The 27,514-nt window shown below is 37.1% G+C and overlaps 2 protein-coding genes across 2 annotated transcripts; one reads left to right on the forward strand and one right to left on the reverse strand.

Moving 5' to 3' along the window:
- Positions 1–324: 324 nt before the first annotated feature.
- On the forward strand, positions 325–19,262 carry LOC116257521 (trigger factor-like protein TIG, Chloroplastic). Its single transcript, XM_031634357.2, has 13 exons — positions 325–734; positions 2,563–2,646; positions 3,768–3,896; positions 4,516–4,604; positions 5,629–5,812; positions 8,069–8,159; positions 9,161–9,315; positions 11,854–11,946; positions 12,049–12,141; positions 15,864–15,944; positions 16,015–16,164; positions 18,313–18,408; positions 18,991–19,262. Exons 1-13 carry the CDS (start codon positions 435–437, stop codon positions 19,066–19,068), a joined length of 1,623 nt encoding a protein of 540 aa, XP_031490217.1. The 5' UTR covers positions 325–434; the 3' UTR covers positions 19,069–19,262.
- Positions 19,263–20,631: 1,369 nt separating this feature from the next.
- On the reverse strand, positions 20,632–26,762 carry LOC116257024 (carboxylesterase SOBER1-like). Its single transcript, XM_031633615.2, has 6 exons — positions 26,333–26,762; positions 24,815–24,867; positions 23,110–23,233; positions 22,908–23,029; positions 21,025–21,135; positions 20,632–20,913 (listed from the first exon to the last, which is right to left on the reverse strand). The coding sequence occupies exons 1-6, from the start codon at positions 26,712–26,714 to the stop codon at positions 20,830–20,832; spliced, it is 876 nt and encodes a 291-aa protein (XP_031489475.1). The 5' UTR covers positions 26,715–26,762; the 3' UTR covers positions 20,632–20,829.
- Between the last annotated feature and the right edge of the window lie 752 nt (positions 26,763–27,514).

Consider the following 27,514-nt stretch of genomic DNA (forward strand, 5'->3'; position numbering starts at 1 on the left):
TAGAGTGAGAAGGGTCTGATCTTAAATCCATGGCTTTCCAATCGAACGATCTCAAATCCAAGACTATTAAATCATCCTTAATTTGATTCCGGACCTGCATCAAATTTCATACCTTAAATTTTAGCTGCATATTTGTTCATATCTGTCACATTCTTTTTGGAGGGGATCTTACATCCTCACCCATGGTTGCTCTCATCTGTTTTGTTGTCACTCAGGGCATCCTAAGAAGCATGAAAAGAGAAGGTAGAGATTTCGTATCACACGGACAAAAATGATTCGACAGATAGTAGGAGGTCCGCAGGAAAATATCTGCCGGCACCAAAAGGCTTATCATAATATGTCCGATGTTTGTACCCGTTAACTGCTTCGCTGCTGTTGCTCCGCTGTAGCGGGACGCTCAGAGGGAGTGAGAGAGACGGAGAGAGGCGGGAAGCATGAGTGAAGCATTGGCGCGTGTTTCTGTTCCTTTCTCCTCTGCTTCCGTCCATCCCGGGCTGTTCGTACGAGGTGGTAGCCTTCCGAGTTCGCGTTCTCTTGTGGCCGTTAAACTGCCCAAGGCGGTGACTGGAACTCCACTCCGGAGCAGAGTTCTCAGATTGCCGGAATCCGGCCATGGGGCTCGACCTCGCACCTTGAGAGCGGCTGCTGCTTCTAGCGGAACCGCCCTCGATGCCGGAAAGGAAGCGTCCCCACGAGACGTCGAGGCTGTGGTCACGGAGGAGCCCAATTCCAGAGTGCGCTTTCTTTTCCTTTTCCCGGTTCCGGGCTCTTCGAGTTGTTTTTCTTCTTTTGCCGCCGCTTCTCCTCCTCTTTATCCATTGTATGGAACAGGTTCTGTTAATTCATGTTATGCTTCGTTTTCACGGTTAGAGGTTTCACAAAAAGTTAGGAACGCTTATTCATTTTTTTGTGATTAGTTTCATGGGAAGGCAATTTTTTAGTTTTTCTCTTTGGTGTGGCGTCACTCGCGTGCGCACGACAAATGTGGTGTCACCGAGCTGTTATAGCATTTTCATGCATTTTGAGGAAACCTGAACTCGGTGATCGGTTGTTATGGCCTCTATACTGTTGAACCATAGATTTAATCTTTTCACGATCTAAATGTGGATAAAATTATCGGTCCAGAATGCGACCAAAATATGCTTGTGAAAGGAAGATCCGAGCCATTTGACATCAAATGGGGAGAACATGATCTGTACCACATGAACTAACCCATTACGTGGCACGATCTGTACGAAAATGAGATATGATCGACACTTGAAGCAAGAACTGCGAGCCACGTAATTGGATTATGACAACAGAAAATGGAAAGTGTGACAGGTGATATATATGGAACTTCCGATCATCTTTGCTAATCTACCAACATAAATGCATTCGTGGTGGTTCAATTTGTGTAGACTAGACACTCCAACCACTTCCTTTTACGAAAAGTATGATTCGTGGAGGCTGGAACATTTATGAAAGTTCCGGGGTATTTGTTTTGTGACTTCTAAGAAACCTAATTGTGCCTTAAATGAGTAGTGAAAGTTCTATAAAAAATCATCACTCAGATCAGGTCTAGACAAGTTAGATTTGTGAAAATGAACCTGACATTTTTTTCATTAGTTAATGGAACCACATAAGCATAGGCGTTTTTCATGTTCAGCAATGACAACAGTGACGGATCACATGACACCAAACATGATGGAGAAAGACAAACGTGTGAAAAGGAAGTCACAGTTCATACAGATAACCGTTGATGCACACATCTATCATGTTCAAATTTAGTCAAGAATGCATTCAAGTGTGTTGTTTCAGATATCTAGACCTTCCTGGAACAATTATTTGGGAAATCATAGTCCACGGCATGTTGATTCAGCCCAGCCACATTGATACAAATACTAGTTACCTGTTGCTGTTGAAGTCTCAACATGCCTAGCCACATTAATGTCTAGACTCACAAATACTAGTTGCCAATTGCTGTTGCAATCAAAATGAAACCTGCATTTTTTTGGCCTGAAATCATGGCTCAAGGCATGTTGGTTTGGCCTAGCCACTTGTCTAGTCTAGACTACCACATGCTATAAACTGTTTCGGTCGAAATCAGAGTGAAAACTGCATTTCTTCAACCCACTCATGTTGATGTCTACACATGGACATGCATGCAACACACTTACATGCATATATATGAATATATGCACAACGACACACATATTTTGGCACTCATATATCTGCGCATAAACATATGTCCATGTGTGTGCATTTGTGCACATAAGAACGTGCCAATGAATACAAAACAAAAGATCTGTGATTGAATGAGCATTAACTGATCCTATCATAGCATGACGTCAATAAGCAAACTCTTAATTTAGTTGATTGATGTCTCCTTCCCTCTATGGTTGTTACTGGCAATAGTTGCAGACACTGTGATATGAAGGTTTGAAAAAATAATAAATGATAAACTTTGCATAATTTAGATTCTTGTATCTGTAGCTATTCTTTTACATGTTCTTATATCCCGAGTGCAAAGGTCGTCTTCTACTTGGGAGGCTTGTTTTTATTTTTGTTTTTTCTTCCTTGCAGGCTAGAATAGCTGTTAATGTTCCTCCTGCTGTATGCAAAGGTTGCTACGATCGTGTATTAGTGGAGTTTGGCAAAACCATCAGGGTATATGCTTATATCTGCTTGAATTTTATTTTGTTGGCAGGATTTTTCTCTAAATTTTGATATGAAAGTGTTCTCGTGAATATTAGGACCATGCGGTTTTATAAGTTGTTCTTTACCTTATTAAAGAATGTCCTTTGTTGGTCAAATTTTTCATGGGATGGCATTGTCAAAATACAGCCCTGAGTCCCTGACAAATATAAGCTCAATAAGAACTTGATCATAAAAATTGAATCTCATGGGAACCAAAAAGAGCCTATAGATGACACTAGCAAGAAGACCATCTGGACTAAAGCATAACAAACAGTTAAGTTGCTTATAAAAAAGCTATATATATATATATATATATATATATATATATATATATATATATACACATACTAGGAAGGTTGAGAGCCATTGGCTTGCTTCTAACAGCTAACTTGGTTTATTTCCAAATGATCAACTGCCCCATCTAGAAAGGTAAGGAAGGGAGAAAAAATTACAGAAAAAATGGTGCATAAAAAAAATAAATAAAAATCTACAGAATATATACGTATTTACATATATGGATTCCTGCAGTATGAGAACCACTGTGTCCACAGTTACATTTTGATGGTTCACATGTTGCCAACATCAGATTTTTTGTCACTTTTTTTATGAAAATCACTTTTAATATGTGAATTTTCCTATCTAATATGTTTGGTAGCTCCATGATTTCATACTGATTCATCAAAAATCTGATTTTCCCATGTGTGAAATAGTCATTTTTAAGATGCATGATTGTTTTCAGCTGTTCTTATACTGTGGTGCATATAGACGTATTGTATTATGTACTTTGAATCTTGAAAAATGAAAGGAAACAATTCAGATCCAACGATAAACAGGTCAGGTCAGGATTTTGCTAGAACTGAAACTGGCCTGGTTAGTCTCCAAAGTAATGAAATAAGGGTACCCTCATGAATATACAAGTAGGCCTGCTATATGGTGCAAGGATGTGTTGGTTAAGATGAAAAGCAACTGAATATTCAAATGGTAACTCTTAGGCCTCTTGAATTTGTCTTAAGTTTTCCTTGTTAAATTTGGTAGTTGTGCATCATTGTGGCAATGCTTGGGACTCATTCTTTTCTTTCTTCCATAAGCAGGTTCCTGGATTTCGTCCTGGAAAGAGAGTCCCAGAGAATATTTTAGTAAATTATGTGGGAAAGCAGAATGTAAGAAATGCTGCAATAGAAGCTGTTCTGAAGGAGACGCTACCAAAAGCACTCTCTTCGGTATGTCGAAGACTCATAGTCACAGAATATGCGTTTTTTTTCGACAAAAAACGCGAAAAAAACACGATAAATTAAATGACTGTTAAAAAAAAAACGCATCTTTTTGAAAAAAAATGTTGAAAACGAAAAAAGCACATTTTCTTTGCATTTTTTTCACTTTTTTTAATGACAAACAGTTTTTTTTTCATTTTCTATTTTTTATTTGTTGCATATCTTGTGATGTTTGTGTTATTAGTTTCTCACTGATTTTATTTTTCCCTTTTTTTAGTTTTTTAAATTTTTTAAAAAATTACTGTATTTTTCCCGTTTTTTCAAGCTCGCTGTAAACTCCGAGGAGTTATTTGTGACTATGTGTCAAATTATGTGCATGTCATTTAACAGTTGGCTATGAAGCTCTTTTATGTCATATACCATAATACCATTGCATGTTTTTATGTTATATGAATGCAATATGTAAACTATCCAATTGTATATGAGATATGGCTGATATCTCAAATTCAATTTTTCCAATTAATTGTCGCAAGGCTGAAATGTTGTTTTCTTTAACAATATTTGACTACTTAAATTTTAGTTGTTTGTCATGTTGAAGATATTTTGGGAACATTCTCTTGGTTTCTAGGTCAATGGACGTGCTTTAGAAGACTCTGTTCGCATCGTGACAAAGTTCTCTGAGCTTGATTCTGTCTTTTCACCTCAAGATTTTCTGAGGTATGTTTTAGACGTTTGTCCGGTAACATATATTGGGTGTAAAAAAGTGATATCATGATTGTTCTAATGTTGTCTGAAATGATATCATAGAAGGCTCTTGTTGGGAGTGATTGGTATCCATTGTGACGTCCTACTGGATGGATTTATCTGTTTGGATTGAAACAGAGGCTTGGCATAATTGAGTTGAACCCAGCCTGATCAATGGCTGATAATACGCCATAGAGGAAAGCTGATGTATTCGGGAAAAAAAAAAATAGTAGCAGTGCATGGTTGCCGTATGGATTTGAGGTTTTGATGTTATGAACATGTTTAACAGCTGTGAGCTATGAACTGATAGTGCAAATAAGCAATAGGATAATACACTAGCAGAATTTTCAGCTGCTATTGGTAAACATCCGAAGAGCTTCGAGATCTAGACCATACCTTTTAATCATACAAAAGCACAAGTATGCTTTCCTGTGTCTAATTTTAAACCTCATTGTACAAGTTGTTGGATAATGCTACTACGAGCATCTCATAGGTAGTACTATAATGATGCACTTACTCCAACCTGTGATTGAGTAACTCAGATATCTCAAATTAATAGTCAGGTGTATGCAGCAACAATTTTTACTAGTTTTGTTTCCCTATGCCTTTCTGTTTAGGTCTCCTTCTTGATTGCTTTTCTGCTGAAGTCTACTATGTCTCCTCTTTTGATCTTCATCTAAAACTTCAGTGTCTTGCTTTTCTTATTCTTCTACTTAGGTCATGTCTAGCTATTTTCTTTCTTCTTTACCAGATATTTCTGATTGAAATTCATTTGGGCCTATATATGTTTGGGCAAGGGACTTTTTGGTGTTGGCCAATCCTTCTATTAAATCTCATATTTAGTTTGCAAGGAAAATTTTCTGATTTTGTTAGCATTAACAGATAATGAACTATACGTATTGGAAGGTTAAACCTCCTGATTAGTACCCCTCTTGCGGTGATCCCTTCTGTAGAAAAGGAAATATTTATGCTTTATTGATTTTGTTTATTTCTCAAGATATGAGGTTGCGCTTGATGTGGCACCTGAGGTCAAATGGGTGATGCCGGATGCATACAAAAACCTGAAGGTAGTTATTGAAATTGATGAAGAAATACAAGCACAAAAGGCTTGTGAAATCGAACTGAGACGTCGCCATAAGGCGGCAGGTGTACTAAGGATTGTTGAAGACAGGGGACTTCAGGTATGATATTCTCCAAGTGCCGTTTTCAGTATGCTCACAAGTGCCTCCGTCTTTTCCTTTTGGTCGAGCTGAATTGACTTCTTCCTAAGACCTCCTCTGCACTAGATGTTGTGCTTGCATTTGTGGCTGCAGATAATCAAGATAGGACTGTTCAAATTTTCATGTTTATGTTTTGTGATGTATGTCCTAGTTGCACATATTCTTATTCCTTACCATTTTTTGGTTAAAGTCTCTCTCTCTCTCTCTCTCTCTCTCTCTCTCTGTGCTTCTATAGAGGGACGAACCTGATATGGGCTCTGAACAAGTTGAACTGAGTGACTTCCATGTAACTTTGGACTCAGATCTTCTAAATTGGTGCCAAGTTCTGACTATAAGCAGACCCGACTCAGGCATCAAACTGGATTTTGTGCACTTGATTAAGACATTTTGATGATTTAGAAAAGTGGATGTTTTTCCAATGCCTTTTTTTTTTTAATATGCTGGATATTTTCCAGAGAGAAAAAAACTTTAGAGTTTCCCTTATATTTTTCCTTGATGTAAATTTCCTGAGAATAATATTGTGACTATGTTAAGCATCATAAAACAATTGATCAACCTTCAAAGGTTGTGTGCTTAGAAGGAACCCATAGTTGATAGGTTGTGAGTTCTATTAGTTCATAGAGGGAAACCCTCGTGAAAGCATCATACAACAATTGATCAACCTTGAGAATTTTGTGCTTAGAAATAACTCATAGTTGATCGGTTGGGAATTCTGTTAGTTCATAGAGGGAAAATCCCTTAATATCGGCCCTTCATGGGTGTTAAGGATCATAAAACAATTGGTCAACCTTGAGAAGTTGTGTGCTTAGAAAGAACACCTAGTTGATAGGTTGGGAGTTCTGTTAGTTCATATAGGGAAAAAACCCCTAACATTGGTCCCTCATGGGTCTCCTCCTTTTTTCTTTTTTTGTTCTCCTCTTCAAACAACTATTACTATTTCTCCTTGGCCTTGAAAGAAACCACTAAACATGTGATGATAGAAGTAGGATTACAAGAGAAAGGGCCTCATCCACATAAAAAGCATCTGTTCCTGAACTTGTCATCTGTCATCTCCTTATCTTGCTTTTCCTTGGTCAAAATCTTTGCCCATTTCTTGGCATCATCCTCTCAAAATCAATTTGGCCTTCAGTATGCATGGGGCTACATATTTGTGTATATAAGTGACACTTTAGCTAAGGTCCTTCCATAGAATTTGTATGTTTTCAATCAGTTCCCACACTTGATTTGGTCCCCCTTCTACATGCCAGTTTGTTGATTGAACACCGCTTTTGCTTCATATCCCTTTTGGTACATCAGTCTCTCTAGTCTCAGAAACACAGTAAGAGTACAATTGAAAGTTGTGGAGGACATAAAGCATGTACAACAAGGATAGGGGAAATAATGTTGAGAATGTGATGCAAGATGGAAGCATAATCAAATCATGTAATAGATCTAATTAGATTTTTTTAGTACTTGTTAAAATAGATCCAGATCCGAAATCCATCCCTTTCTCTATATAAAGGGACGTGGGTCATTTTGTAAAGGGTGGTGAAGAAGTTAAAGAAATGAAGTGTTTTCTTAGTTTTCTTCTGTCGTTCTTGTTCTTTGCTTGTTTTGCTTAGCTTTTAGTTAGTTTAAGCATAGTTTTTAGTTTAGTTGTGAGTGCAGTAAGACTAGTACTTGTTAAAATAGATCCAGATCCGAAATCCATCCCTTTCTCTATATAAAGGGACGTGGGTCATTTTGTAAAGGGTGGTGAAGAAGTTAAAGAAATGAAGAGTTTTCTTAGTTTTCTTCTGTCGTTCTTGTTCTTTGCTTGTTTTGCTTAGCTTTTAGTTAGTTTAAGCATAGTTTTTAGTTTAGTTGTGAGTGCAGTAAGACTAATATTCCTTAATCTTAGTTTTTTTCTGCATCAGAATGTCACAGCAAAGCAAAGTTCATTGCATGATCTTGTGGTAAACCAATTTTATTAAGAACCTAATAATGGTGATACTTTTGTCAAGTTATATTTGATCAAACATGTTGAAGGAGGATATATACATATTTTCATGGACTAAATAAAGTTTGTTCTTTTAAACTTGTCATCCTCTTGTTACATCTTTGTTTTGCTTTTGAAACCATCCTTGAAATAATGTAGTTTTAACGTGTTTAAGTGTTATCAAGTTCCTGAACTGTTTTTTTGGTCTGAAGATCCTGAACCTGTATTATGTTTTCTTACTCATTAATAAAGTACTGCAGATTGGAGATGTTGCAGTCCTTAACATCTATGCTAAAACAGCAGAACAAAGTGATGATGGTGGCGAAACTATTCCATCTGCAGAGCAAAAAGGTTTGTATGCTTTTTCTTGTTTAGCTGCTTTCTGTGGAAAATATTGAACCTCATTTTTTTAAATTTCCCGACAACCAAAAAGAGAAAGGCCCTTTCTTCTCTGCACATGCTGCTTCTTCTGCGGAGCTCATGATTTAGAAGTGTCTCCAAGGTCTTCAAACTTACTGGTATGTCATCTTAATGGGCTATGATCTAGATTTTAGATTCTACCGCTAGAGAAAGCAAGTGAAAAGCATATACCTGAGGAGCAAGGAAGGAAAGATGTAGAGAAGAGGAGCGGAAGAATGAAGAAAAAAGAGCACTAGGCCTTGCTGTCATGAATGCTTTCATTTCAATCTCGTATATTGCATGACATTCTCATATGTTGATATTGATAAATGATGACTGAATGAAGATAATGCTATAATGAACACTAATAACAGGTGCAGAAATTGAAGCATCAAAAGGCAAATATTGTTCCAAAAATTACACATGTTCTAGCCACTTCACGGTGCTGGCCTTACTATAGTGGACAAGGGTTAGGCAGAACCTATTGTAGCTTGTGCAGAAATACCTTAGTGTCCATTAGCTGTAAATTGGTGAAAAGAAGTATGTGTTGCTCGATTTTTGCTTTCTCCATTGACCGTGACCTGAACGACCAGCTTGATGGTTCCCTCCCCTTTCATTCTAAATTTGGAGCACAAGGAACTATGAAATCGACAATTTTTTATTCATTCAAAGCAAACATGGAATTTCATTTGCTGCGATTGGAGAAAATGATGTTATGGCTACTGATTTGTATGTTTGTGGGAACTTGTATCATTAGAAAGCCTGTGAAGTTTCCTCTTGCTCTTGCGTAATTTTTTGCTTTCACACGATCATGGTTCCATACAATAATCTTTTGGTATAGATTTCATAGAATGAGTCAAATTCCTGTTCATGTGGTTACTGAATGGACTATGGATTTATGCTACATATGCTATCTATATGAGCTTAATGACTATCTGGACTGTGTTCTCCAGGATTTCACTTAGATACTGAAGAAGGTGATGATCTTCTTCCTGGATTCCTTGATGCAATAGTTGGAATCGGAAGGGGAGAGCAAAAATCTTTCCTTTTAGCATTCCCAGATTCATGGAAACAAGAAAATCTCCGTTCTGTTAAGGCCCAATTTACTGTGAGTTTTTTTTTTTGTTATTTAAAAATTAACTGTATCTTCTTCTAGTTATTTGTGATCAATCTTGAATATGTAATTTTTTTGCAAATGTCACTGTTACTTAAAACAATTCTGATTGTTTTTATTTTCTTGAATACTCGTGTCGCATTACTGAATGAGTATGAAATATGAATTAGTCATTTTGATATCTTTGTGCATGCATATTTTAAGCTCTTGAAGAATACCATGTTCCTGGATATTTTATATCCCTTCTTCCAAATTTTTAGGTTGAACTACATCTTTGTCACTTTGAAATTTATAAATCATGTTCTGCTTCTGCTGGAACTGTGTAAAAAAAAAAAAAGCCAATATCAGAGCAGTCAAACCAACAGTAAACAATTTTAGAACACGCAGGTCATATTAGGTCTTCCATTTTTAAAACTTTCTGAAATTCTGAGGAATTGGTATTTGATTCTAACTTATCATAGTCTTCAAAGCTGGTTCCGTTATAAGTGTGCCTGAATTAGAACACATGGAATACTTGGATAGTGACCTTCATGTCCAGCCAAATTAACTAAAAGCCAGATAATGTAGAGAGACCAAAAACCACCATGGAATCTCATATACAAAGAAAAGATGATCAAGAAATACGCTTTGTTGCCAAATTTCGAGATTAACTCCTTTGTAGACTTAGGTGTCAAAGACAGATGGAAGCTACTTGACCATCAAATTCATTTTTCTCCTTCCACAGATGAAAAATGTTCACCAAAGTATGTCTTTGAATCCTTAAATTAATAGTGTTTAACCAAGTCTTGAACCAAACAGCAATGGAAGAATGCTTTTGTACCATTTATTTTTCCTCCAACTTTTACTAGATATATTTTTATTAACAAATTACAGGTTTTATTTTTTCAGTTGTATTTAAAGATAAAAGAGTTCTTCCTTAACGGAAACATTCCCATAGAACTTTGAGACCCATTTGTAATCCATACTGTAAGGAAGAGAAGAGAAAAGAGGGATATGAGTTATGGGTCGGAAAAGAGATGTCCAAAACATGCTTATCTCAATTGAATATCCCGATCTATTTTTAGAACATTAGGGTTGTTTATTTGCGAAGATTTCCTTATTAGCTGGGATGATATATATTGACAAATTAGAAATATATGCAAAGCCATGAATGTTTACAGAGTTTGGTCCTTCCTAACTCTCTATCCACACTGAAAATGAGAGTAGATATATAAGTCAGCCCACCAAATGTTTTCTATAATGATGATTTTTTGCCTTATTTTCCAACAATATAATGCTTGTCCTGCATCTTTTTTGGCTTCCTGATCTTGTATTGGAGAAAATGATATTGCTGCTAAGCAATATTTAGTGCGAGATCTTGGTACCTGAATAAGCAATATAAGTATTTTTTTGACTTTGATTGAAAGATAAATGAATTACTTTGTATATGTAAGAAGACACTGATACAAGGCAGGTTTGGAACAACTGATAGTGCTGTCTAAGGTTGTGCCCTTAGTAGGTAATTACTTTCATGTGGCTTCTCTTAGGGAAGTGCATACTGCAGTGGGCATATACAAGTTCACACACAAACTCATAGTGGGGTTAGTTGGTTCTTTAATCCTTTTTCTGGAGCTATGTAAAAGTGGCGTTAAGCTCAGGGCTCATGTTCCGTGTAATGCTCATCTGTTAACATAATTATCTCTGCTTTGTGTATAACATACCATGTCTTCAGTAAATTCTAGTTGAATAATAATCGTACTGCTGTGGAACTTTGCATATGCTCTCTCTCTCTCTCTCTCTCTCTCTCTTGTGCTCATGCTTACAGATGATTTGTTTCCTATATGAATCCTTCCTTACCTTTTCACGAGCGGTGAACTGAAATAAGTTTCATTAATGAATTATTCAGTTATTTGCCTAAGCAACAATGTCATTGCTGTCGTTTGCCATGCTAATGCATTTTCATTGCATTGTTCTATGGTCTGGTCTTGACATCTTTATCATCATTTCATACAATGAAAGAAAAGATATGTTTGCTGGGTTAGTTCTCCATGATGGCATGGTTACAGCATTTTATACAATACGTATAGCCCCAAATTCCAAGTTTGCAAATAAAATCGTGAGTAGAGGTGGAGAAACCAAAGACATTTGATTAATGCGTTTTTTCTTGATTTCCATTGCAACCCATTTAGAAGGTTATATATAACAGGAGGAAAGAAAGGAGAAATAAAAGATGTGAACAAGGTCCAAACTCTAATGGTGCTGTATGTTTATGTGGTGGTGTCCGGTGGGGGAGGGAGGCGAGGGGGACTGAAAAGGGACTAAAAATATGTGATAGGCGTGGCTGCATGAGTGTCCAATTTTATAACCTTGCATGCAATGAATTTTAGATTACTGTGAAATAAAATATTTGTGCATCTCATCCTTACTTTTTGTGCTGTGAGAAAAGCTAGTAGAGGTGGTTATGTCTTTGACATGGCATACTCATTTGCCTTTATTTTTTGCATAAGCACATGAAAGGGCTGATGAGGTTAAGCTGCTTGTTTTGTAATTCAGGTTGAATGTAAAGAACTCTTTTACAGAGACTTGCCACAACTTGATGATGCAATTGCTGATAAACTTTTTCCTGGATGCAGTACCTTGAATCAGGTTCCCTCCCTCCCAAAGAATGTCTTTTTGTGGGGTTGGGAGTAGCATATTTTTATTTTGCTTTTTTAATGAACTTGAAATTGGCGACTGTTCAATGCCCAGGTAAGGGAATCTTTATTACAGGCATGCGAAAATGCAGAACAAGAAGCCAGAGAACAGGCAACAGACAATGCCCTTCTAGATGAACTCACCAAGGTTATTGAATATTTTATCATTAACAATCATCAGTTTGTTAAAAGGCTTATCCTTTTCTGGCTAGATGACATGGTCGCAGTTCTTGACTTGGTTCATCTTATGTTGAATTTTTGTGTTCTTCTAGAAGGTTGTGGAACAACTTTTCTATCTCTTTCCATTGAAGGTCTTTGTTTTCTTTTATGAGAAAGCTGATGACTTGATCTCCCACTTCACACTGTGGTGAGTAGACACACATGTTTGCAATGCAACAGTGAGAATTCCAATTTGTGTGTTTCTATTAGTTTCATAATCAACTAATTCATTTGTAAGTTCCAAAGGAATGGGCTAAATCTGATCCTGCTGAACCTTACAGTTAGAGGGAAATATGGTGAAGATGGAGGAGAAGTACAAGCAAATGGAAAGGAGAGGAGTCGTTTCCTTCTGAGTGGGTCTGCACCATCTGAGATGTCCCTTATGCTACTTACAGTTGATAAGCCTAATCAGGGTCATTCTTCATAATCACTTAATAATGTGAAATGCACCCTGGAGATGACATTCTTATTCTACATTTGTACTAGGACAAACAGCTTCCCTTGAGTGAATTGCATGTTGAGTGCCTTTGAATTATGCCTGATATTCCAATGGTTTATCAAATAACTTTTCAGTTGACTTTCATCAAATATGAATCTGGCCTGTTGCTCTTGGTCTTCAATATTTTCACAAACGAAGTCATCCAATTTAATATTCTTCGTCTTATTATATAATATAGTACCATGTTATAGGCTAATAGGCTGGTAATCTAAGTAGACACCACACAGTCTGGCAGTTCCGAAATGTGTGTATCTTCTGCCCAATCTGCATCTAACTAGGCTATAAGTATTTGTTCAGTGCAATAGAAGGGGAAACTATGCACAGAATACCATATCATCACAAATCCTTTCTTATGCTCCTGAAAATATGCTTCACGGCCTTCAAATGTGTTCTTCTAGCCTCTAGGAGGATTCCATGAATGAAGGTTCAATTACAACTGATACAATTTCAGGATCCTTATGATGCTCCATCTAACTTTCTGGAGAGAACATAATGATTTCTTCATCAATCATCAAGTTCTCATTTTCACAATCAGCCTTTGAGGGTAGTTACATTTTAGACATTATTGGCTTCTGTGAAGAAATTGTCTCTCATTTCACTTGACCACAAGAATGGCTGATTCATCCTTTTTAAATGTATCACAATTCTGCAAAGGTATTTTCTTATGTTAATCTCTCCTTCTTGAAGACTTATTGCTATGTTTGAAGGTAGAACTTATCTAATATCTTTTGAGGGGTACATCCTCTTGAGATCCTCACATGCTTGCCTCATTGTATTTCAATATGTTGGCAATACTCCTTGTCCTTACGATAGAGAAAGTTCATGAGAGAATCTTAAATTTCCCATCTCATCATGCTTTTGTTGTAATTTTTTAGAGCTGTTTCCCTTTCTTCTCCTTCAAAAACCTTAGTTTCATCATTTTCTTTCTTAGTATAAGTTCAGTTTGTGAGTAGTAACTTTGACATATCCCAAAATCTCTTGCCTTTGATGTGCACTTTCAAGTTCCCAGCCCACACTAAGTGACTGGAGTCATTGAAGCTTTAATCCTGACTCTTTCAGTCATAGGTCTTGCAGGCAGACGAAGAAAGGAGAAATAAGTTGATCATAAAAAAGATCTTCGAGAACTTTCAGTGGCATGCTTCATGAGGCAGCACAACAAATTAAGTCTTCAAATAGACCTAATCAGGCCATGGATGACCTTGCTCCAATACATTGTTATAGTACACTCCAAATAGCAATATGTAAGCCACAACATAAAACTTACATTCTCACAATGAGTTGACAACACTCGGTCAGAAGGGCTTCACACGGAAAGTGCAGTAAGGCACTAATAAGAGAGTAAGAGTAAGAGCATCAAACTGTACAAAGGGGAGTTATCTTGAGTAGCCGTTGGGCTAGCTTCAATGACTAGACAACTAGCTGTTGGTGCTAGCCAATCGCTAGCTCAGTCTTGATCAAGGTCCACTTCCTATATATATATATATATGAAGAGAGGGAGATGGACCGAGTGAATGGTGACTTTGAATGTCTAGCTCACTCATGAGGGTTGTCTTATCCATCATGTTGGACGGTTAAAAGAAAAATAAGAAAAAAAAAAGTATGAACTAATACTAGATGATGAAAATGCTCATCACCTTTTTGTTCTTATTTTTCTCTCAAACGTCATGACTTTGGATCACCAGACTCATCCTTCAACTCTCTCTCTCTCTTTCTCTGAGGGAGAAAGAGTAATATATATATATATATTTATTTATTTATTTATTTATTTATTTATTTATTCAGCCATTTGGGGCTGGTTGTTTCACGTTCTTCACTCTCTCACGGTCTCACCTACTCCTTTTCCCTCCTTTTCATTTTTCATTTCTCCTCTCCATGACCATCCTCCTCACCTTAAGATGGATCCTAGGGAGGGGAGGAGACCTGAAAAGTCCTAAAATGGGGATGGTTTAACTCATTTTCCAGATAAAAACATGCACATGATAGGAACTATGTTTTACCACACATATAAGACATAGTACTGCACACATGCACAGTAGACATATATACACATTCTAACAAGGTCCCCTGCAACTCTCATGGGTTAGATTTATTCACTTTGAGAAGGAAATGGTAAAGGTGATGAGTGGAAAGAGATGGAAATTTAGGAGGTGTTGGAAAGCGCCCTTTTGGAGGTAACGTCATCCAAGATAGATAAGGACAAAGGGAAGAGTGTGTGTGATGCTGTAATTTTTAAAATTTTCTCCTTATTCTAGGCGTAATGGATTGTATAGTAATTAACAGTGAACAGGTTTATGTTAATTGAGTCTCAGGTCTAGGAAGAGGGAACTCCAAACCTACTGGGAAGTTTGTACGTGAACCCTTTCTCATCCAAATTTGGGCATTATGGATTCATCTTAGCTCTGAAGCATCGGAGTCTACTTCTTCCTTGAAATAGAGTGCATTGTTTTATTGTGTTTTTATGTTTCATTTTGTCTGGCAGGTTTCCATGGTAACAGTCATATCCTTCCTTTTAGCTGCCCTTTCTGTTATAATTTCATTCACATGACAGAATACATAAATCCCCTTGGAAACTAACATATAATACTACAATGGTATGTGTCGAGAAAAATCATGCTATGTCTAACAGAGAGAACCACAAATTTTCAACAAATTGAAGCTAGAAAGTAGTGGAAGTTGCAAGTCCCTTGGGCTGCTCTATGTGAATCAATTTTGTGGATGTACCCAAGGAATCTATGGTCTGTTTGCACTTTTATGTCTGTGCTCATGGCCAGTCACAATGTCTATGATCTACCAACTTTTTGTTTCATATCTGAATGTATATACGTGGGAGCATTTGGTAAGAAAAGTTACTATTTGATGCCCTCGGTTACACGTTGCTTATTTTTTTTAACTTTTGAAAACTTGTTATGTCATTGATGATGGTAGTATATCTTCCATTAGGATTTCATGTTGATATATATCTCAAATAAGCTTCATGTTGAAATTTGTTATCTGAATTTCATGTTCGGGATGTTTAGTTATGTATGTAGGTTTATTATTCACAGGAAAAAATCTTTCTTTCAGATGAATCAGTCTCAGTGCATGCTGGGCTTCTTGAAATAATTTTGTGGCCATATTTCATCGAAAGTTCACTCTCCTATTTTGTGCTTCAGATTGTAGAAGTTGATGTCCCACAATCTTTGTTCGAGGAGCAAGGCCGCCAACTTTATGGAGCCTACCTTCTCCAGTTACAGGTAAGGAGTTAAAGATTTGAATAAAGATGTTTTGTTAACACCTCACACAACTGTTTGAGCATGCTTGCAGGCAAGCAAGAGATTGAATGAACAACAACTGGTTTCCTTATCAAGTGAAAATGCAGTAAAAGAATACCTCAATAATCAAAAGATGAACATAACCAAGATAGTGAAACAAACTCTTGCTGTTGGAGAGATTTTCAAGTGTGAGGGTTTGCAGGTAAGATACTGAGTTATTCTTATGGCCCGATAGGTTGTCTCTATTTTTCTTTGGATTCCTTCCATGTAGTTCTGTTTTCCCTTGGATATTTTATTATTTTATTCCTTATGTTAACCATCAACTGAGTATTTTTGTCATCATCAATGGCCACACCAGATAGTTGGTGTGGTGGTCCATGGCTAGACCTAGTTGAACAACCGGTCATGTAGCTTTTGCACACATACTTGTCTTCTCTGTGACAATTCGTTGCTATGTATCTAGGCTCTTATGTCTTATCCATTACGAAGAACTCAACATAATTGACGAGGCAGTATACTGACATTAACGATGATCTCACATAAACTCTAATAGATATGAGTATGACAGCGAGACACTAGTGGCACTGGGATGTTTGATATCTTTCCTCAACTTGATAGGGTGTTTTAATCTTTAAGTAGTTCCTTTGTTTTCATGTGGACTTTTTTCTCTCAAGGCATTTTGGTTAATTGTTGTTGGCCTTTTATTTTCCGATCCCTTTTGAAAAAGGCATAGTAAAAAATAATGTTTTGGAGATAAATGGCGAGGTTTTTCTCGAGTATAATACATCGAGCTTGAAAAAAAGGAAAAGAATACGGTAAATTTTTAAAAATCTAAAAAAACTAAAAATGGGGGAAAAATAAAATAAGTGAAACTAATAACACAAACATCAAAAGATAAGTAGATTTGCAACAGATAAAAATTAGAAAATGAAAAAAACTGTTTGGCATTAAAAAAATAAAAAAAATAAAAAAAGTGAAAAAAAAAACTCGTTAAAAAGGTGTTGAACGTTTTTTCCGAAAAACACGTTTTCTTAAAGTTTTAAACGACAAATTTAATTTATCATTTTTTTTCGAAAAAAACACGTTTTTTGTGACACTGGCAAAAAGGTAGTGAAGTATTTTGTTTCCCTCAAGTCTTCACATCTGCTATTCTTCTTCTTTTCATCAACCACTTGAAATTTAATATTGTTAGTGTAATCCATCATGATTGAACAACTATGACACAAAAACACCATGTCACATGCCAGATGATTCTCTTGTACAATCTTATGTACAAAGAAGAATTTCATTTTTAGTGATGAAATGAGTATAATGCAATGGCTGAATCTACTACATAAATTATTTTATTGGGCATCTTCTTGGTAATGCAGTAGCTACTCTGTTAAATCTCTGTCTTGTTTCTTATAATCAAAATTCTAATAAAATATTGCTAAGAATTTTGAGGTTCATAAGTGCACCAAACACATGAAAACACACTGCTATTTTCCTATGCAGAAGCATCTTGGTGGTTTCTCCATTCTTTTCTAACATTCCATACATCAGAATAACTTTCATGCAAATTGGGGCTCATATATATATACATATGCACAATTGCTACATTGTGTTCTGGTTTATAACTGGCTGCAAGCCAAGTAGGGGAACTCTCGGACCCGGTTCTGGGGTCAGTTTTAGTGAAGTGATTGTAAGTGGTATTGAAGCTATGTTATGTGAGATATTTATACAAAAGTGTGCTGATATTCTCTGGAGCTTAGCTGCTACCTTGCTTTCTAATTCACAGCCCTTTTAATTGTATAACTAAAGTGGCTACAGAATCACAGATGGATTGGGTTTTGCCAGCTTGGGGACTCGAGTCAACTTTGAGCCAGTTGATTAGATCTTTAATTTACATTATTCAACAAATCAGACTGCAAATTCGTCCAGTACAGTGCAACTGGTTGTATTATTTTGTACTCCGATTCCCACATTATTAATGGCTCCTTCTGTGCCATCTAGAGTTTTCACCTATGGACATTTTGGTTGTCATACTTTTTTCCATTGTCAGATGGCTTGTGTTGGTCAACTTCGGAAGACCATCTTTGGTTTTGTTGTTGAGCCAAAAAAGAGGGTTTGAGCCCAAAGGATGCATATACACTTGAAAGTAAGGGAGACTATAGAACTCTGCTTGTCTCTCACTTCAATTTTGCAGATGATGCTCCATTATTTTCTAAAGTAGATCTCAGCATGTTTCATTTCTCAAGAAAATCTTGAATCCACCAAGAAGAGTGCAGCCAAATATGTCGTACCGACATGCTTTTAATTCTCTATAGGGTATCCATTTAAGCTAAGGATGTTTCTTTTAATGTTATTGCAGTTATCATTGGAGGAACTAGAGAAAGAGGTGGTTGATGCAGTTGCAGAATTTAAGAGTCATAAGCAAGAATATGATGAGAAGCGGATAAGAGAACAGGTATTGGTCCTTCAACTATACAAAGTCCCTCTGCTTGTCCTTAGTGTACTCTCCTGCATTGAGGTCAAATAAGGTTTTGCGATCCCATGGTTGACTTGGAATTTAGATTTGTAAGGAATGGATGAAGATCACAAATCAAACAAGTGAAGCTACTCTTTTCGTTATGCTTATGGCTTCTTTCAAGTGGAAACAAAGGCCCCTTGGTTTTGGTAAAATGTGGGTTACTATTATTCTTCTGTTCTAGATTTTTTGTGTCATCAAATGTGAATCATGCTCAGAAGGATGCTTGTTGTCAACAAAGAACTCGAGATCTCTGAGGGGGAAATTGGCACCTGTGACAAAGCATGCTAACAAGTGTGATGAACAACGTCAAGTTTTAAGGGCCTTATTCGACACAAGCTGAGCAGGTCCAGTCAAATTAAAATGGTTGAAAGGATTGTATTTTGAACATCAAATCCATAACCAAGGAAAACAATAAGAACAAGCAGGGGAAGCTTGTATAAGAGCCTAGTGCCCAAGTTACTCACCCTCAATCATGCACTCGGACTTTTTGACCTATTTCTTATCTGGGCTGCTCTGCAGGTGCAAGGTATACTTGAAGGGGCTAAGGTGCTAGAATGGCTAAAGCAGCATGCAGAAATTGAATTCGTGACAAAATAAGGTGGTTATCAAGGGCGAAGCATGGAATAAGATCTCAAAAGTAAGGAATAGTGTATAAGAAAGGCAAATGTATATTCCTGTGTTTTATTAAACTTCTCCAAGTATCATGGGTCTTATTTTCAAATTTTGTAAGTTATTAAATATTAAGATTCCTATGAGGTTCTAGGCTATAAGAAAAAAATAATTTATTTTTATATGGCTTGACTTCATGGTCATCTGAGATAGATATTGTAAAAGTTCTTTTGCTCCTATCGCGCATTCAAATTCTAACTGAATACCAAAATGTTATGCGCAGTTTAGGCACTTCCTGCTTATCCCTGACTTTTTTTATTGTGCCTTATGTTCATCTATGACTGTAGGGTACATTTTTGGAATTTGAGTATGTATTTGCGGCAAGAACTGGGTGTCGGAGATGAGATACTGTTGCTTGTTTCAGATACGCAAATTTCTAGCTTTTTATGGAAGCCCTCTGACAAAACCTAGTGTATTGCTTTGTCAACAGTTCTCCCGTTTTCCTAGTTCGAGAAATTCCTAGTACAGAAGTTAAAACTCCATGATTCACCAAGTTAAATCTTCATTCAAGATGTAATAGTGGTGGAAATTGAGATGGACAAGAATACAGATGGGAATGGAGATCGGAACTGGAGAGTCGATTTGACAGTTGACGCTGTCCTCTCCATTAAGCAATTTGAAATGACTCCTCATGTTCTGATGACCAGTACATGCTGATTTGTTGTTTCTGTTATTGTCATCTAAACATGTGCTTTCAAACGGCAAAGAAGTGAATATGGTTGTCGAAATGCACTAATTATACTCTGTCAAATCCTCATCTTTCCTCTCTTCTGCAGATGCTAAAAGTTCAGATGAAAATAATTTTATTCGTAGGAGAATGTACAGCCTCATCTCACGGCAACTATACCATGCTATCAAAATGAGGATTGGGTAGACTCGATAACTACCACTATCAGCGAGTGAAATAGTTATCAAGCAATATCCCAAACTGGAATCAAATGTTTGAAAAATACTGCATTACCATAATTGATGGGGATTCAAGGAAAGAAGTTGCACAGTGGGGAGAATCCAGTTTCCTTGATTATGAAGAAGGGCTGCATTTGCACCAATCGTCTAGACAAAATCATACTATTATTTTGTAGAAGCATCTCATGGGTGTATGCAGCTGGTGATGATGGCGTCAGAAGCATTTTGCAAGAAAGAATAAAGACCCTTCCAGAAGCAAAAAGATAAAGTCACCTACCGGGTAAGGAGGTTTCATCATGATGCAGCCTTCAATGAAGCAACATTTTTTAGGCGAAGAACGAAAAAGTATATAAATGGACTTGGACCTTCAAGCTGCTGGCGCTACCAAACCTTGAGCTCAGCCAAACCTTGCATATCCTTTATAAAGAGAAAAATGAAAAAAATCGTGCCATACTTGAAATCATATTGTCAAAATTCATGGACAATGGACATAATGAACATGGAATTTTGTACAAAGTGATGGTGCTTTGCACTACTTGGTGAACAGTGAACACCTCCATCTTAGCACAAGTACCATAAAAATGATTAAGATGAACCTTTCAAACATTTTAAGATTGAAATTTGTTTCACAAAGTTATTCCGTATTTAGTTATAAAACTGAAGCCTACAACATACAAAAAATTACAAACAGAAAAATTCTACCATTGATCACATCAGAGACTCAACAACCACTGTTCGGAGAAACTAGCCTTCTGATTTTGGTCTAAGAGCAGCCGACTCTGGTCAGGTCCTCAAACGGCTTTTAATCCACGATTCAAGGGATTGCAGCTCCTTTGTGCTAATGGAATGGGCAAGACCAGGATACGCCTAGAGAAGGAGAGAGACAGAGAGAGAGCAGTCTCAGTTGTAAGCAGCAGAACATCTTCCGAACGCCAATAAAACAACACAAATTTGCAGGTGATTTCACATGCACTGTACCTTGAATTCACAGCTAACGATGCCAGCTGCTTGTAGGAAAGGTGGACCAGCTTGACCAGCTTCAAACAAGACTGTTTTATCAGCCATCCCATGAGACCAGATTATAGGTGTCTGCACGTATTTTAATTGTTACAACGTTATAACTTCTTTGCATTTGCCAAAACTCTTTAAATGAAAATTGGGAAAGCATTAAAACTAGAAGTCAATTGTGTTGATGCGCTATCAGTTTCATAAAAAAATCCAAAGGTGATAATCAACCATGATAAAAACACCCACAAAGGTGATATTCAAACCAGAACGAGCTACTCAAATATACATGATACTTCAACGTCATTTATTATGCCGTAAATTTGTGTTCAGCACACAGCTTCCGTCTCATTTAGCAGCCATGCACCTCCACAACTTTGGAGATGGCCTTAGTAAGAGAGAGAGAGAGACTGCAGCAACATTGACCACTGTTTCCATCTCTCTTTAGTGTATTATAAAAAGGAAATATTCATGTAAGATGAACACCATAACCACAGTTAGGATTGTCGAAGCGAGGGTCTAGCTTGCGTGTGCATATATAGGGAATTTGATACTATGCTTTCTAAAAATGTGACATCCCGTTGGTCATCCAACTTTTTTTTTGTATGAATTCAAAACCTATGGGTAGGTTAATAATGTCCAACACCATCAATTCAAAAAAAAAAGGAAGAAAAAGACAGAAAAGTGGATCTACAGTTTAGATTCAGGGATTTGAAGGTCAAATCTTAGGTTTGTTGGCTCCTTGGTCGTTTTCTTACATTTTTTGGAATTATGAACCATATGGGGTTAGATTTATATATCTTAGAAAGAGGAAAACTAGACACATTCAGGAAGACTCTGGACATTATATTATAGATAGCATATTTGTGGCCCATAAGGTCTCTGTGCACTAGGTTGGCTGAAACCCCCTAAGTCGGACAGTTGAAGAAGGTGCAGAGTTCAATGCTGGCAGGTAAATTATTTTGCAAGTCCGCGAGATACAAAAAGCTTGGCCATTTTCCTCTCTCAATATTTTCCTCGTCATTGAGAGAAGTTTTTGTAGCATCTTAGCCTTCATACAATAATATTGTAATATGGTGCTCCAAAATCCCTTGATCACTATAGCAAACATTTCTTACAAGCTAAGCAGTATATTCATTCATGGGCACATGTAAGGCATGGCTCTTACAAATATGACAGCTTGAGCACATATTAGAGTCATTAACGGGACTCAGACTAGACTTATGTAATAGTTCGTCTGCAATAAGACTTTGAATAAAAGACCTACTACAATGTGCTAAACGGCCATGCCAAATGGATGACTTATCATTATGTGTTAGATTGACTTCACTCTGACTAGGAAAAGATGAAACACATGACTTGGATACTTTTGAAGTTTCTTCAATGACGTACATGTCACCTTTGCGAACACCCTCAGTGAATGTCTTCTTAGTTCGAGCATCATTGACATAAACAAAAGATAGAATAAACTCAACAGAAGAATGAGTATCATCAATAAGCTTTGACACGGAAATAATATTTTTCTCAAGGAGAGCCAGCCATTTAACCAACCTAGAGCTGTAAATAAAGTTGACCACAGGAGCCAACATCACTTGATTACAAGGAGGTCAACCAAGAAGCATAACAAACGTGACAATAGACCTAACCAGCCCTCTACGCAAAGAACTAGCAGTCATATAACAGAGTTTCTGGTTCAACTATTGAGCAAGATATATACTACTTGAACAAAAGAAATAACTACCCAGAGGAACAGTGACACAGATACATAGAGATCCATGATGCACTATTAAAGCTGTAAGCTAACTAAATTTCAAAAGAGAATAAATTTTAGCACATTACAAACATGAAAATAGCACCTTTTTAGCATCTTGAGGAATCTTTTCTATGATAGATGAGTTAAAAGGAACCCATCCACTAAATATGGCACCTCCACCAAGTCTCCTCGGATAGAGCAGTACACTTGCTAGGGTCAGTGCACCTGAAATCAAAAGCACAATTTTTATAAATGCACCCAGAGAGAAGGACGAAGATGAATTAGAAAAAACTACAATATATTACCTCCTTGACTAAAACCACAAAGAAATATGTTTTCAGGTGGCACTCCAGCAGCTACCTCATTGTCTATAATCCTGTGCACATTTTGAACAGCTTTCATGACTCCCTCTTCATCTTTTGGAGCATCCTAAAACAAAAATGTGTGCAATCAGTGGCAAAGCCACGTTGTCGCTAGCCCATAGAATTTACTTGATTTACACATATAAACTTCATTAATTTCCATTTTTATATATGACTGCCCCTTAAAGGTTGAAATTAAAAGTAAGAGTGCCCTTTAACCAGAAATTTTTGGCTCCGCCACTGTGTGCAAATCATAGTATAGTAATATACTTATCAGAATTTGTCATGGTTATGGACTACAGAGACCCCTAAAAGATTGCAGATACTTCAGAACTTCCATTGAAGTCAATTTCTTGAACACTATGGAGTATGGACAAACACAACTATCAGCACAAAATGAAGCGAACAAGTAACTGAGCATATTACCAGTAAATATCAATAATAACAACAAGTCTATTGCATGTTAGCAGAAAATATTGATAAAAACAGCAATTATCACAATAAATCGTGTAAGTTGGTTATTTTCTCAAGCATGCAAGCAACTAACAATTATTTAAGTAAACAGTTATACTGAATGCTTGGAAGTAATAAAATGAAAAATCAACTCCTTATTATGATTAAGAAGATGCACTTGATGAGAATATCTCCAGAAGCTAACCGTAAACTTGAAGAAGCTAAGTTAGCTAACCATGGACATGATTATAAAACAAAATCAACTGAAAAGGCTTTCTTCAAAGCTACCATGTAAAAGGAAACACCATGCTATATGATACCCCACATTGAAGGAGCTTGCCGCTAACAATATTTAAGGAAAATGGTAGTTCAAGTTCAACTCCTTACAAATATAAATAGACAGTCAGGGTCTTGGTAAGATCAATTCGACCAGAGACCAAACAGCACTGGCCCAACCCTTCTAGTATGCTAATTCTTTTTCATTTTTATTTGGAACCTGCTATGCTTTGTAATGACACCCACAATTGCGTTTTTTTTCATCTAAATTTTAAAATCAAAATCATATTTCCTTTTTGGAAAAACAGGACTATGCATCTCAGATCCAAGTGCTATTTATTTTTAAAGATTAAGCAGTCCCGTCTGACCTTCAGTGCTTTGGATCTAGTTATATAAGATCAATGGTCTAGTGCAACGTGCTTTTCTCCATTACCTATATCGTTGACAAATTGTCTCCATGAATAGCTGACTGGTCATCTGCTTTGAGCCTTTGGTTTATTAAATAAACTGTGGCAGGTTAAATCATTGGAGGTAACTTTCCCACAATTGCTCTTGACATTAGCTGCTTGATTTTGATGATTTTGCATTTCACTTGTTTAACAGCATGCATGATAGGTACATGCAAATGAAGTATTGCCATTGTTGTTGTTATGTTGTATCCAAAGTGCCATTCTTCTTACTTCAATTGAAGATACCTATGGTTAATCTGTTCGTTTCAATGCTGGTTAAAGAGCACAATTATGATGCCAAATGTCATGAAGATGGACACACTTGCTGCTGGATCTGGAAATTACAGTGTAACAGCTCAATACAACTTAATTTGTCCATATCAAATGATCCCAATAACAAACTAAAAGACCAGTTTATCGTGTTCTTAGAAAATAAGGCATTTAAGAGAGCTAAAAGATTTGCAACTTACAGCAGCAATTGGTATTTCATGGATGTCAAACCACGAAGGCATTGAAATACCACCTACAAGGGAAACACCATAATCTAAATTTGTATACAAGCCTCACTGCAGAAAAATTGACAAAAAAAAAAGGAATAATGCAGTTGTGTGTGGGTGTGCCTGTTTGTGTATTAGATGTATACACACACTCACACAACAACAATAAGAATTGCTTGTCCTGCGAAGAACACATATTTGGTACAGTCATCGGTAACTACTGTCAAATTGGAACTCTAGAATCCAAGTTTTGATGCCATAATCCACATGATACTCTACCTGTAACCAGCTATAGTAAAAACATATAATTCAACCTCTCATTGATTCTCTGAACTCCTAAAAAGGTTTTTTTATTTTGGCCTTCAAAACGTGATGCATTTTCAGTCATCAGTTTTGAATTAAGTCTTGATTCCCATAGAATACCAGCAATGCAACATTGATCTCAACCAAAACCAGCCGTAAAGACAACATCTGTAGGCCCCTAGGGCTGAATTTTCAATGAAAAAAAAAGGTGAAAGAAATAAGAAAATGCAACTAGATTATGGGTGCAGATGGTTGTACCAAATGTATAGCCCTTAAGAGCTCATACCGCACGATAATCGATGGTTCTCAGGTAATTTCTAGGCTTTAGTTCCCCTTCATGGTTGCTAAATAGGGTCATTGCTTTGATTTAGGACCAAAATAACTTAATTCAGACCAAAAGAGAGAGGATTACATGGTGTAGTGGGAGAGAAGGAGGAATGGGGGTTTAAATATTTTTATTTGCAACGAAAAAAACCAAAACATGAGACTATCAAAGGGTATCCAGCGAGTAAAACAAGCAAGAAAATGTTCCATACAGTAAGTGATACTACCCTATTTTGACATAGATTGCTGAAGAAGAGGAATAGTTCTAAAGCTCCTTGGTGAACATGTTCCTAGGAAGAAGACGCAAACACATTTGGAAAAGATTAACTGGGTCCCCAAAGAAAGAAGAGAGTACAGGTCCCTCAATTTAGCATGACAAGCTAAGACTATCTATGTTATTGCTCTTCGCTCCAGAAGTATTCCCAGCGCCATCGCCATGAACTATTCCTCACTAAGCTACACCCTATTCACCAAGGACAATGTGCTTACAGAATAGAGAAAAAACGCATCAAGTTGGATAGTCTCAGGAATTCACAATATACACCTATGGCAACTTCGACTCATCGGTTAACTAATTTCCTTTGAACATGCAAATCTGGCAAAGGGAAACCCACAAATACGTTGTCTGCACCCTGACAATGAAGGAATATGTAGCAAAATTTATACATTTAGCACAGAAATGGGCGTCCCCTTAGACTTCGATTATCTTACCCTTACCACTGCCTCATCTACATTGTCATCTCATCCCATAATATTTCATATGAAAAAATGAAAAGAAAACCACGTATCCTCTTGTGAAACCTTAATCCTCACCAACCAATGAGGGAAAACAGAGGAGACGGGGATCTGGATGGAGAAGTGTACCGTTGCAGGAGACGGGCATGACTGGTGCAGAGGGAAAGGACCAGCGGGTGGCTGAGAACTCCCGGGAGGTGAAGAAAGACTTAATGGGTTCGTTCGCCGGCCCAGAATCGCCAAGGCCGTGGAGCCATAAGATAAAGGCACGGGGAGGTGGCATGGTTTCCGCTGGAACTCCTCCTCCTCCGCCTGCACTCTCAGTCATCGGCCTCCTCCACCCACCAATGTGAAGCCCGACTCGGCTGCTGTTACTGGAAATCCAAAGAAAGAAAAGCGACAGGACGGCGCCGGTGAGCGAGAGGAGGACGATGGGCTTAACGATCGTGGTGGTGATGGGTGGCAGCCCTCCGATGGCAAGTCCGGTGCTCCCCCGCCGGCAATTCGCCATTGACGTTCGGCGTATGGGCCTTAGACGTCTCACCGGGTCAGGTCGGGTCGGGTTGCTCGGGTCAAGTACTTCAGTCCAACCGGAGACAGCCGAGCTGCCTATACGTGGCACATGAGAAGCAACGTGAGTTTTGTTCCATCTTCAGCATCGGGGGAATGAAATCAATTTTCCTTCAATTTAAATTTAGAATATTAAAATATGACAATAAAATAGAAACAAGATTTATTTCGTTAAGTTACATATAGAACATGAATTTTGTATGTATTTTTTTCATTTCTAGCTCATCAATGTAATCAATCAATTACAATAAATAAAGATAGGTGAGGTGCCCTTTGACATTAAGGTTAGGCATCGACCTGGTAGTTAGCTCGAGTCGATTCGAAAAAAGAAGCATCTAGGCGGCTGAATAACTTATCAAGGCTGTTCGGGTGGGCTCGACTAAACTCCTATCAGATTTTTTAATACATATTTTATTGATTTTTATATATATTTATGATGTTTTATTGTGATTAATTAAAATATATATTTTTAATTTAATTATGGCCGAGTTCAGGCTCGGGTTTAGGTGTCAGCCTAAGCCCGGATACCTTGAAGAAGCGAGCCCATTCCCCTTATATTCCTGACGTTGAAGGCTTTGGTAAAGAGCGGAACACCCATCAATTAAAGTGTCATATACCAATCATTTGTCGTTTAATAAAATAATGATTATGAAAATTTAATTAATCACTAAACTTTGTGTACAAAATAAAATATAGGAGTTTTATTGGGCAAAATATGTTAAGTGAATGGTTGTTTAGCGT

The sequence above is a fragment of the Nymphaea colorata genome, chromosome 7, assembly GCF_008831285.2.
Source record: "Nymphaea colorata isolate Beijing-Zhang1983 chromosome 7, ASM883128v2, whole genome shotgun sequence".
Taxonomy (NCBI): Eukaryota; Viridiplantae; Streptophyta; class Magnoliopsida; order Nymphaeales; family Nymphaeaceae; genus Nymphaea; species Nymphaea colorata.